A 12,643-nucleotide genomic window follows, 5' to 3' on the forward strand; every position below is an offset into this window, starting at 1 on the left:
CTAAGTTGTGTGGTGCCGGGGACTCACTTGAGGGAAGAGATGCCATACAGAGGGACCTTGATAGGCTTAAGAAATGGGCCAGCACAAACTGCATGAGCTTCAACAAGTCAAAACACAAGGTCCTTTACCTGGGTCAGGCCAATCCTAGGCACAAATGCAAGCTGGGCACAGAGTGGGTTGAGAGTAGCCCTGAAGAGAAGGATTTGGGGGTGTTTATAGATGAGAAGCTCAACATGAGCCGGCAGTGCGCTCATGCGGCCCAGAAGGCCAACCGCATCCTGGGATGTATCAAGAGAAGCGTGGTCAGCAGGTCAAGAGAGGCGATTCTCCCCCTCTACTCTGCTCTTGTGAGACCCCACCTCAAATACTGCGTCCAGTTCTGGTGTCCCCACCATAAGAGAGACATAGATCTGTTGAAGCGTGTTCAGAGGAGGGCCACAAAGATGACCCAGGGGCTGGAGCACCTCTGCTACAAGGACAGGTTGCAGGAGCTCGGATTGTTCAGCCTTGAAAAGAGAAGACTTCGGGGGGACCTAATAGCTGCCTTCCAATACCTGAAGGGAACCTACAGGAAGACTGGGGAGGGGCTTTTTACAAGAGTGTCCACTGATAGGACAAGGGGAAATGGGTTTAAGTTGAAGGAGAACAGATTTAGATTAGATTTTAGGAAGAAATTCTTCAGTACGAGGGTGGTGAGACTTGGGAATAAATTGCCCAGAGAGGTTGTGGATGCCCCCTCCCTGGAGGTGTTCAAGGCCAGGTTGGACAGAGCCTTGAGCAGCCTGATCTAATTGAGAGGCGTCCCAGCCCATGACAGGGAAGTTGGATTAGATGATCTCTAAGGTCCCTTCCAGCCTATGCCATTCTATGATTCAGGCAAAACCAAAGGTCAACAAGCAGCTTCATTGATGAGGAGTCCTCACTTACTGACCTCCAGGCTGGAACAGCTGACACTGCCCTAACTGCAGCCTTGGACAAGCCCAGCCTTCATGGAGGGCTTGCTGCTTCTGGGCTGGTGCCACCCCACTGCCTGCTGTGGTAAGGACATCATCCAGGTACATCGAAGGGCTGTGAGGCATATATATTCCCCAAGGGGCACAGAGCAGAATCTTGCCTAAAGTTTGGCAGGGAACTGAGCTCACGGCCCTCAATAACAGTATGGTTAGTGCCTCTTCAGTCAGTGCATCCTTATCCTGTATTCCTTATGACCAACAAAACCTGCTGGCAGAAGACTCGGTGAGGAAAATGACCCGGAAGTCTTTATAACATGTTTTGATTTTAACAGCAGCATTAAATTCTTATAAGTAGCAGCAGAACGGCAGTCAAATTTGCCTCTACACGCAAAAAGATAAAGACATTAAAAATAAATAAGAAAACCTTTTTAAGAGGAACAGACAGCTTCTATCTAGGTATCTTTTTTTTGTTTTGTTTTTTTCTACATTCCTAGGCACTAATACGACACAGGTGTGAGAAAGCAAACAAGACCTTAAGTAACTCCTCAGCTGAGGTGTTTTCAGTACAGACTGGGAAGCATTTGTGTGCCAGGGAAGCAGGCAGAGACCTCATACAGATGCCATAAAAAGCTCTGCTCATTTGTGCTCAAAGTTTCAGCTAGACAAAAAGTAGGAGGAAAAAGCAGGTATCACAGAAGAAAGAAAAGAGCACGACAGTTAAATTATGCAGTAATAGAATACACAAAACCCTACATCAATTCAGGAAAGTTGGTTTAGCATACATTAATTACACAGCTCGGATCAGAAGTAGGTCTCTTCCTCTTTCCTTTCTTCCAGAGGTTTACTACCTCTTGCCTTACACCTCCTGACTGGTACCTGGTTCTATAAATGACTCACTGGTCCAATGGAGAACTAGAATCAATTTAGAAAAGTTCATCTGATGGAAAGACTCGGTTGCCAGAAAACAAGCTGACCAGATTTGCAACACTACTTCATCATCAGTAGATTCAAGGTTTGGGATGTGCAGTGTAGGAGACAACAAAATTGTCCTTTTTGGTGGCAGCCTAAGAAAAAGATGCTGGGAAAGGCACATGTTATGAGCATTGTCATCACCAAGAACAGCAATTTCTACCTGCCTTCAATAGCCTAACCGGACAGTTTTGCACCACGCCTTTTGTAAGCTTATTTCATTATTCATTAGCCTCAAAAAAGCTTCTCTGAACATCCACATTTTATAAAAAGCAAAGGTTCTCCCAGATGCAAAGTTAAATTGCCTCCGGCAATTACGTCATAGGTGGAGATGAAAGAAAGTCTGGATCACATAAGGGAGGCCGGCTGGTCACAGCTCATGCTTTTAATGCACCAACAACTGTATTTTTTTAATAGCATTTTGGGGTGTCTATGTTAAATGGCAGCAGATTTCATATGATAGTGTGCAATTTGTTTACAATAAAAAAATACGTGTGGATATAGAACAGAACTGATAAATACCTTACTGCCAGATGGGATGTAGAGAAGGCAAAATCAGAACTCTGTGCTTTTTTGAGACACTGGCTGTCACTGATATCACCAGCATGAAAAGGAATGGAAGAGTATCGACCTGGTCTATCTCTCACTTTAGTAATTTAACTCTACCCATAACCTCCTCGCCTCACCATTTATAATACAAGACAGATGATACTGTTATGTCATTCAGTTATAATTTACTGTTACATGGGAAGGAGGAGAAGAGCAGCAGCAATTAGCACCATTTGTCTTCTCCAGCATAGCTATTTCTGCAGGGATCCAGTTAACCTCTGCAATGCCAGCTTCAGACTGCTAAAATATACTCCAAAATGAATCAGATGATAGTAAAACCCAACAGTGCAAGTCTCTTCCTGGCTTTTGCTTGGGGTATGTCTGCAACGTGGAAGAAAAAATTGCCATTACTAACTGGAAGAGCAAAGTAACAGCAACTCAAATACGTGCAGCAGTAGATGCAGAAAGCAGTAAGGACTGAAGTGAAAGAAGAGGTGGACCTCATCTTCAGACATCACCAGCTAAGTATCCTGTGTGAAACCCAGAGAGAGTACAAAGTTAACATTTACTTTACCAGCATGAGATCTGTACTTTAAGGAACTGGAAAAAGTTAACTACAGTTAAGACTAGAAGCAGCAAAGGATTGGGGGGCTGAGCAGAAAGGAGAGACTCTAAAGAAAAATGAAAGTAGTCAGAAGTATTTTCTTAAAACACAGTGCAGGATTAACTCTTACATTTCCACTTTTCTTGTCCTAGTACTTGTTTAGAGATACTGATTTTCAAATGTTTCAGTAACTAAAAACTAAAAGGCTAAAACAACAGTTATCTTTCCTCCCAAAAGTTATCATTGCTAGGAGAGGTTGCTTCCCATAAAACATTAAACAATTCAGGCTCTACTAATAAGCCTTAAAAGTCAAGAAACCAGCAAGGACCTTGAAGGATCCTGCAAAGCAGGGATGACAGAGGCCATTCCCAAGGAACAGGCAGAAGGCAACAAGCCCTGTTAGTAACAGAATGTGCGTGGACAAGAAACATAACAACAGATGCAAGTAAAGATTGATGCTTGTCTGGTAAGAGCAAAATATGGGCTATCCACACCATCGCAAACTGAGCCCCAAACCAGAAAATTCAGCTTTTTTAAAAAGCTCCAGTACAGAAGATAAAGCACAGCTGAACTGTGAGCTTTCCTACAAAAAAATGAAAGGGAAAAAAGAAAAAAGAGAACGAAGAAAGTGAATTTCATGGCAATAAAATACCCTCATGTTAATTATACTGTTAGCATACAAACTTCTCAGGGCCTCTACACTTCACTAAGAAGAAACTGAATTTCCAGAGTTATAGTTCGCAGTATCCTGCAGTTGCAGAATTTGGCAGAAGAGAAACCAATTAGCTCTCCTCTGACTCCTTAGAAAAAATATGAGACCCCTTGCATATAGTCTAATTCCATTCAGCCACTCACTGGTTATGCAGTAGTACAGCGAAGAATACAAATTTTTCACACACATTTCACCTGACATACCTATAACCACTCCAGATCTCACATATTATCCAGTGCAAAAACACAACGCAACCAAAACCTGGATGCACAAACATTACCTATCCTGTGCATCTTTTACTCTATTTGTATTTGTTTATAGTTATCTTTAAAGTCTCACTTTACAGAACAGTAATTTGGAGCCCGCAGGAGCTGTAAGTTTTTGCTGTGACATTTAGTGAAACGTCGAACTGATTTCTTTATATGACTTAATTCTCAGCTGAATGCTCTGTCGATATGTTGATTTATCACAACAGCAGTTCATGGAAAGATACTTAAAAGCCCTGCTGACCTGTGCTGTAGGTTATTCCCAAGAAAATAAAGAGGCAGCACACACGCCTACAGCCATCAGCACATGACAGCCCACTGAAACTTAGTAATTCCTCCAATTTCTTTAGATCAAATGAAGTCATTTGCCTTAACACCTTCAGGGACTAAATGCAAGAGTGCTGTGACAGTGTAGCAGCCTCCCTAAATCCTGGAGCTGAGCTGCAGGCGTAGAGTGCTTGAGCATTTGCTATCAAATTCTAGGGGCAATGTTAGATGACACTGTGTCAGACCAAGGCATTGGAGTGAAACCACACAGGAGGTATGTATGTTGGGAGAAAAAACACATCTGGCACAACATAAGCCAAGATGAACAGATAAATTACTATTACGCAGTATAATACTACAATGTATTATCTCACCTTTTAATTTTTAACCTAACTTTTCTTTAATCTTAACTTTTACAGTTTTATTTTGTCATTACAGAATGTGTCACAGTTTTAAAACAACTCTCCTGCAGCAGACAAACATGGAATTAATGCATTACTAGAGCTGCAGTGTGGCTGAAACGCAGTTTTTAACAAGTTGTTACCATATTGGGGAAGGTAAGGCACAGCAGATTCAGATGGATGATTTAATGAAGGAGGTGGTAACCTTCCGAATTCCACTCATTTGACTTATGGGAGAAAAAAAATAAATCAGCCGTTTACTTGTTCTAGCCTGTCATATAAGAAAGTTTAAATACAGAACAAGAAATATTTGGTCAACAATATTTTTATCTGTTTTTCAGGAGAAGTAAGCCATTTGAAAAGAAATTATGACAAAAGCCATGTTCAAAGGAGTTACATCTGAAGTTTTAGGTTAAAAGCCAAGAATTAATCAACAGCTGCTAGATATGCATACTTTAAAGAAATGAATTATTGCCCTTGAAATGTAACACTGGAAAGTAATTAGGTTTTTAAATGTAAGCCTTCCAAGGAGTATATGTTGAGAAAGCCAAGAGATCTACAAATAAGCTATCAATGCATTTTTAAACCTCTGAAAGGGAAAAAAAAAATAGGCAGCATACCAATGGATCCATGTTAGCACCTGCATGTGTGTGCTGGTAAATACAGCCATCAGAAGTGATTTGATTCCTGAAATCAAAAAAGGATTTCAGCTAGGCGAAGTACAGCCAATCCATGCAGAATTTCAGTTCAACAAGGCCAAGTGCAAGGTGCTGTACATGGGTTGAGGGAATCCTATGCACAAGTACAGGCTGGGCAGAGAATGGATTGAGAGAAGCACAGAGGAGAAGGACTTGGGAGTGCTGGTGGATGAGAAGCTCAACATGAGCCAGCAACATGCACTGGCAGCCCAGAAAGCCAACTGTGTCCTGGGCTGCATCCAAAGCAGTGTGGCCAGCAGGTCGAGGGAGGGGTCGTGTGCCCCTCTGCTCTTGTGAGAACTCCCCCTGAGGTGCTGTGTTCAGCTCTGGGGTCTCCAATGTAAGGACATGGAGATGTTGAAGTGGGTCCAGAGGAAAGCCACAAAAATGATCCAAGGTCCGGAGCACCTCTGCTATGAAGACAGGCTGAGAGGTGGGGCTGTTCAGCCTGGAGAAGAGAAGGCTCCAGGGACACCTTCTAGCAGCCTTCCAATACCTAAAGGGGCTACAAGAAAGCTGGAGAGGGGCTTTTCACAAGGGCATGTAGTGATAGGACAAGAGATAATGTCTTTAAACTGAAAGAGGGGAGATTTAGATTAGATCCAAGGCAGAAATTATTTATAATGAGAGTGTTGAAACTCTGAAACAGGTTGCCCAGAGGAGTTGTGAACACCCCATTCCTGGAAGTGTTCAAGGCCAGGCCGGATGAGGCTTTGAGCAACCTCATCTAGTGGAGGGTAGGCCCTGCCCATGGCAGAGGGGTTGGAACTAGATGATCTTTAAGGTCCCTTCCAACCCAAACTGTTCTATGATTCTACACGTAGAAAGCAAAATTTGAACGGAAGCAGAACCATCTCCTGCAATCTTTCATTGCGCTCCGAGGGATTTCCTTCTGCTGCCTTCAATCCTGCTCTCACAGTCTTCCCTTCTCACCAGATAGCACTTCAGCTTCTGGCCTTCAGTGATTCTTACTGAAATGCCTGCAAGCTTCCTCTGCTGAGCTGGGAAAGAGCCTGCTGCTTTGCCTCTGAAGAGTAGAGCACCCTGATTACATTTGACTTCCCCAGCTGAGATTAAAACCAAAACTGTGGTGCTAGTTCTTGTAACAGGTCAGTTTGTACATCTTTTGACAGCAGATGAAGATGAAACATGTGAGTGTACTCCAATTATGAGACAAAAATAGAAAGATCTCTGAACAGCTTTAATTTTCTAGTGATTTCATCATATGAATCTGGTCAAGCTAATCATATTACTCAGTTATTAGTCATAAACAGGAAGTGATAAATGCTGCAGACAAGCTGGGCTGCAGATAAAAGAAAAAAAATCAATGTTCTTTGATGATGTACTAATGGATGTGGTCTCGAAAACCTCAGATGATGCAGCAAGTGCACGTATTTAATGTGAAACAAAGACTTGGAACACAGAGATGCTAACTCAAGGCACTATTAAAACAGGTAAGCTCCTGCAGCTGAGCCAGTTCCCACTATATCAAATTCAGCATTCTAAAATGAATTTTGGATAACACACACAACAGGCAATGCCCCAAGAACAATTCCTACCCTACAGGTATCAAACCAATATCAACGTGTGCTCAGGGCACCTGGAAGAACACAACTGAAAATTCCCTGCTGTCTGAACACTCCCAATATTTCCCCAGCACAGACTAGATTGAAGAGTGTTTCAAATGTGGCATCTTTATCTACTGTCATCTTCCCAGAGATCTTAGAACTCCTGAGCAATCTTAGATTTGTTCTTACAATACAGAGTTCTTTCCATCCCTAAAGGACAAAAACATTTCCTACCTTCATGTCCTCCTAGTAACTATTAAATAGGCCTAAAAACTCAATTTGTTGAAGGTAAACCAAAGTGCTGAATAGGAATATTTAGCACATAAACAGAAATGCCTGATGTTTACAGAGTGAATATCTGAACAACACTCGCTTTCCACTCAGGCAGGGGTCAGCTTTTTTTACCATTCAGGATTTCCACTCCAAACACTACTGGGTGAAATGCTTCACAATCTATTTGCACAAATATATCCGACTGCCTGTGCAAATCCTTAAGATCCAACTTACCACTGAACTGAGGAGCTCAAATTCTTGGTCAGGCAGAAAAGCACGCCAGCCATCTTCAACGATTTCAAACATGGGCCGGTAGAAGAAGGGATACATAAGAGTGACAGAATCCAAGGTGGAAAGCGCCTGTGCAGGTGAGAGAAATAAACAGCTACTTAATTAATCCAAATTTGAATAAAACGCTATTTTATTCCGAAGAAACATATGGCAAATAGTGTTTTCCTCTAATATTGGTGATGCAGACTTAAGCCACCCAAAAGCATACGGCCATTAAGCTGGAAATACTCAAGTTACCTGCAGGGTAGTTTAACATACATAAACAGTATCACAAAGAAAACCAGATGATAACAGATAACTGCAACTGGGGATTTGTACATACAGTATCGCTTCTGCAGGCTACGCTATGTAACAGCGCGCCAAAGGATGAGAAAGATGTGCAGTGAGCAGGAATAACTAATGGGACACATCCCACATGACATTTACCCGATTACTAACAACAGAGCTGAAACTTGAGAAGTCGCTTAACGTTGTTTGAGACATGTGAAACTCAACCAGTCTGATTTGGTTTTGCCTCTTCACACTCCAGCACAATGAAGCTGAGCTTCATTTTCCCAAATGCTATTGCAAGGTATGTGACCAAGAAAAGAAGTGAGGTTTTGGTTGTTTTCTTAAAAAAACACCTACTAGCAACAAACAATATTTTAACAACTGAAAAGAAATATCCCACAATTCTCATCTGCCTTCCAGAACATCAGTGAAAACCTCCCTAACTGGAAAAAAAAAAAAAGCTGTTGAGGTCAGATCAAGATCTGAGAACATAGGTGTTATTTATCATTACAAATTCTTACCTCAATTGAGCTAGCAATGTTCAAACACTCCTCCATTCCAGGTATATCCAGCTGAATAATTCGCAGATCTTTGCACTTTATAATGATGGTACCCAATGAGCCTACGAACCTACGGCAAGACATGAAGAAAGAGTCTCTTAGGAACAGGATCTTCTAAGGTTTTACAGCTCTTCCCACAACATATGCCTACAAGACAAAATTCCTTTAGTAGTAATTTGTCTCTAATATCATGTTTCAAGAAAATGAACAAACAAAACTACCCCTCTATTTGGTATTTGCAAGTTGTGCCCTGCTTTTTTTTTTTTTTTGAATTCCATTCTTGTGATATGGCAGTAAGTGGAAGTATTACAACATAGACAAGAAAAAGTTTTCCTTGCAGCATGGCTTTAAAACATAAAAGAAAAGGTACGCTCAGGTATTTTCTGATAGTACTGGAAGCTTCAGCTGCAAGTTTCCAGTTTCACTACAGTAATGCGTTGAAACTTTTGACAATCACTGAAAGCATTTGAGTTTAGTTTAATTTTTAAAAATAACATTTCAGTCTGTCTACATTATGCTCCCTTGTCTTTAACAAGAAAATTCGGTTTCAGATACCTGCAGTGCCACGGAGCTATTTGCTCTGTAGACCTCAGAAGTTAAATTCTTATCACCGTGGGTTACAATGCAAGTCAACCCAGAAAAAGCTCCACATTATGAGACAAACACAGTTCCCACACACCCTCTTCAGTCATCCTTACACACCTGAAAAGGATGATGCCTGAACAGAAACGGAATGTTTTCTTTAACTCGCCACCAGCACTGACAGAAATGCTGTAGATTTTAGTTCACACAACAGTGAACTAAAGAAAAAGCAGCTGAGTCTCCTCATATACCACAGCAGTGCTTGCAGAAGCCAAGGGCAATGCAAGAAACAGAAGCAGGCAAGATCTGAAGGACCAAGTTTCAGTCCCTTGTGGCCAAACCCTCAGTTAGACCATGCACACACCAGGGCAGAGCTGTACACAGTCTGAGAGGAGACCTGTTGCTAAGCTTTGGGTTGTTTCACCTGTGCTACAAAAGGTAATTTATTTTAGAATTATTATTACAGCTGAAAGGTCATTATCTATTTCTTCTGTGCAGACAAAGGTTAAGATGCAGAACCAATTATAATTTGGGTAGTGCTGAAGGAAGAACCACAAGTGTTTCAACAGAACAGTTCTGCAACTCCAGCAGAGCCAGTCTGTGCATCGTGTGCCCTCGTTGCAGTGCTATTTCACAGATCCTCAACGTAGTAACACAGTGCAGCTACAACACATCACCAGGGCTGTGCTTCCTTTCCATGTTTCTTTAAGCAAAAACCACCACAGAAGATCACTAGAGACTGCTCCACTTCTCAACAAATCCTACAGCTCATATTTAAGTCGCTTAAAAAGCTACAAAAATTTATGAAGCAGCTTGATGACGATCTGATAATTAGGGAAAACACTGTTTGGTACAAAAGACACTCATATCACGAAAGTGAGAGAACGGATTTTATGAACCTAGCACAATGTCACAGTTGTCACGCACTAATAACCTGAAGTGGTGCCAAACCAGGCCTTTTTACAACCTTTATTGCTTTAAGAGCCTCATTATTCCATTCTCTCCAGCACTGAAAAGAATATACTCGTCTCCTCTTACATGGCAAAGTTGCATTGCAGTTACATTCCAACGAAGCTGCTCTCAGGGAGGGAGAGGTCTACTCTAGAGACCTTCTAGAAACTAGGGCTGGCAATAAAGGCGGAGAGCATCTGCAGACACCACTACTTCTGTCATAAATCATGTACTGAGCTAGCAGCGCACAACTCCCTCGTCATAACTTAAAACGGTCCTTGCTCATTTGGTATTAACTTACATTGTAATTGTAACTAAGTTCATTAAAGAAATAAAAAAGAAGGAAAAGCTTGTCTATAAGAATTTTCAGAATGGAGCAATGGCTGGTTTAGTACAGGCAGTAAGGAGGATGAGGCCAAGCCATCCTGATGACTGAGCAGTACCGGATGGAAACAGATTTCCTGAGGTTTCCACCACTCTGTTCCTCTCCACCCTCAGGCCAAGACACAGCATTTCTCAGAAATGCTCACAGAAGTCAGGAATATGAGAACAAACTTCACTAGCATCCAGTACTTCACTCATTCTCAGATTCTGAGGCATCCTGATATTTTTAATTGCTGATGCTTGATTTTTTCCAATCTTGCTGGCAGAAAAGGAAAGGAAATCTGTTCTTCCAGGTTGCTTTAAAAGGTGAGGAAAAAAAGGGGCTGACTTTGTAATTAAGAAAAAAAAACACATTATGAGCAAAGTGAAAAAAGGACCAAGGTGAGGAAGCAGAAGACAATGACCAGGTGAGATGGGATTGCCAGTCAACAAGGAAAGCACAACAGGGCATGGATACACATAAAGCAGACAGAAGCGATGGTAAGAAGATGAAGCTCTGAAGACCCTGCAACAAAAGGGGATGGGCAAGAATAAAATGGAGTGCTGCAGCTACAACTCAGCTTTATCCCATTGTTCTCACAAGGAATATGCTGTTAAAGTGTTATTGATTTCCATAAGCAGTTGGAGGAGTAAGGGGAAGATAGTGTCCAGCAGCAGGAGACTGACACGAGGCTGAGAAAAGTCTGGAGTTCACTTCTGCCATCAGTTTTGCTGGGTGACCCAAGGCAAACCACTTCAGCAGTGCCTCAGCTTCCATCTCCATTGAACAGTGGTAAAGATGCATCCTTTAAAGTGTTTCAAGAGCTCCTGATGAAATCCACTGAACAATTAACACAGAGTACTATTGACAAGGGTGTTTAAACACAAAAATTCCAGCTCTTTATATGACCAAAAGATGCAACAGTGCATCAATATTCAGAGCGAGAATCAATCTGTCCATACCAATATTTTGCCCCACGCTCCAACTATTTTCCACTCCAGACCTGCATTTGAGAAGGCTGACATGTGAGCCAGCCTTGACAATCACTTTTAAACCCATAATAAGACACCAACAATTAGGCATAGGCAGGCAGGGAAATCGGGACACATACCTTTTTTCAATAGAATCAATGTTAGAGTGCAGCAGCCACAGCTCCTCAGCATTATCTTGACGCCGTGAAGAAAAAATGAGATGATGGCCAGTCAAACAGAGAGTCCCCTCCACGGCCAGGTAGAACGGGCGGTGCAGGACCACGTTGTCTGCTCGAGGGGTCTTGATCAGCTCCGCAAACTCCATGCTTGGACGGAAGGGGCCTGGGGAGGCCTTAGTCACCAAAACTTGCTGGGGAAAGACGGGTAACCTCAGCAGCACCCACACGGATGGGATGGGGAACGCGGGAGAACCTCGGGACCGTTTACTACGCGCAGGCAGCCCTGATGGCACCGGAGGCAGGCGGGGGCATCACCCCAGGGGCGCTCCTGCCCCCAAGCCCGCTGGAGAAAGCGGCCCGATCCCGGGGGACGGTGGAAAGGCGATGCGGGGAGAAGGAAGGGAGGAGCGGAGGAATACCAGAAGCCCCGCTCAGAGAAGGTGGATGGGACCCCGTTCCCGGCGGGACGCCGGTGCCTGACCGAGGGGCCACTCGGCAGCCGACAGAGGGGAGCCGTGGGGGCGGCGCGGGCGGACCCCCGGTGCTCGACAACGGCACAGCAGCGCGGAGGCCCGGCGGCGAGGAGCAGAAGGGCACCGGACGAGCCGGGGAGGGCAGTGCCGGGCGGCGGAGGTGGGCGGCGGCCGCGCCGAACCGCCCCCGGACCCCGGGGCCCCGCCGCAACCGTGAGGCGCCCGGCGAAGTCGTGCGGACCGGAAGCTCGCTGCGCCTACCCCGGATGTTGGGCGCTCACGTGATCCGCCAGGCCCAATCGCCGCCCGCACACGCCCCCTGAGGGCGGAACGCCTCTGCCCTTACCGGAAGCGGCGCTGCCGCAAAGGGCCCGATGCGCTCCACAACCCAACAACAATCGTTCCGCCGCTCACGGGACATATCAGGGAGGTGGGCGGGGCAGGAGGAGGGGCTAAGACGAAGGGGCGGGGCCTGCCGGGAGGAGAGCCAATGGGGAAGGGCGCTGCGGCAGGGGCGGGGAAGGAGGCGGAGCTCGGGGAGGGCGGGGCGGGGCGGTGGGGTGTGCGCGGGCGGGCGCAGGGCGGGCGCAGGGCGGGCGGCGCTGGGGCGCTTTGGCGGCGGCCGCTTTATCGTTCCCGCTCTCAGGTTCCTCAGCGCTTTGGCTGCACCTCCGTGATAATTAGGGCTCCCGATTTCCAGGCTCTGATACTTGCACAGAGGACAGGGCAGAAGCAAACATGT

General features: G+C 44.5%; 1 protein-coding gene across 1 annotated transcript in view; it reads right to left on the minus strand.

The window, feature by feature from the left end:
* MTMR9 (myotubularin related protein 9) overlaps positions 1-11,718 on the minus strand; it is a 29,614-nt gene extending 17,896 nt beyond the window's left edge. The window contains exons 1-3 of the mRNA XM_086631447.1: positions 11,390-11,718; positions 8,343-8,451; positions 7,495-7,620 (exon numbers count right to left, since the gene is read on the minus strand). Of these exons, the coding sequence (XP_086487573.1) occupies positions 7,495-7,620; positions 8,343-8,451; positions 11,390-11,574 (420 nt within the window). The 5' untranslated portion in view covers positions 11,575-11,718. The remainder of the gene's footprint in view (positions 1-7,494; positions 7,621-8,342; positions 8,452-11,389) is intronic.
* Between the last annotated feature and the right edge of the window lie 925 nt (positions 11,719-12,643).

This window comes from Tauraco erythrolophus, chromosome 2 (genome assembly GCF_009769465.1).
Source record: "Tauraco erythrolophus isolate bTauEry1 chromosome 2, bTauEry1.pri, whole genome shotgun sequence".
NCBI classification, from domain to species: domain Eukaryota; kingdom Metazoa; phylum Chordata; class Aves; order Musophagiformes; family Musophagidae; genus Tauraco; species Tauraco erythrolophus.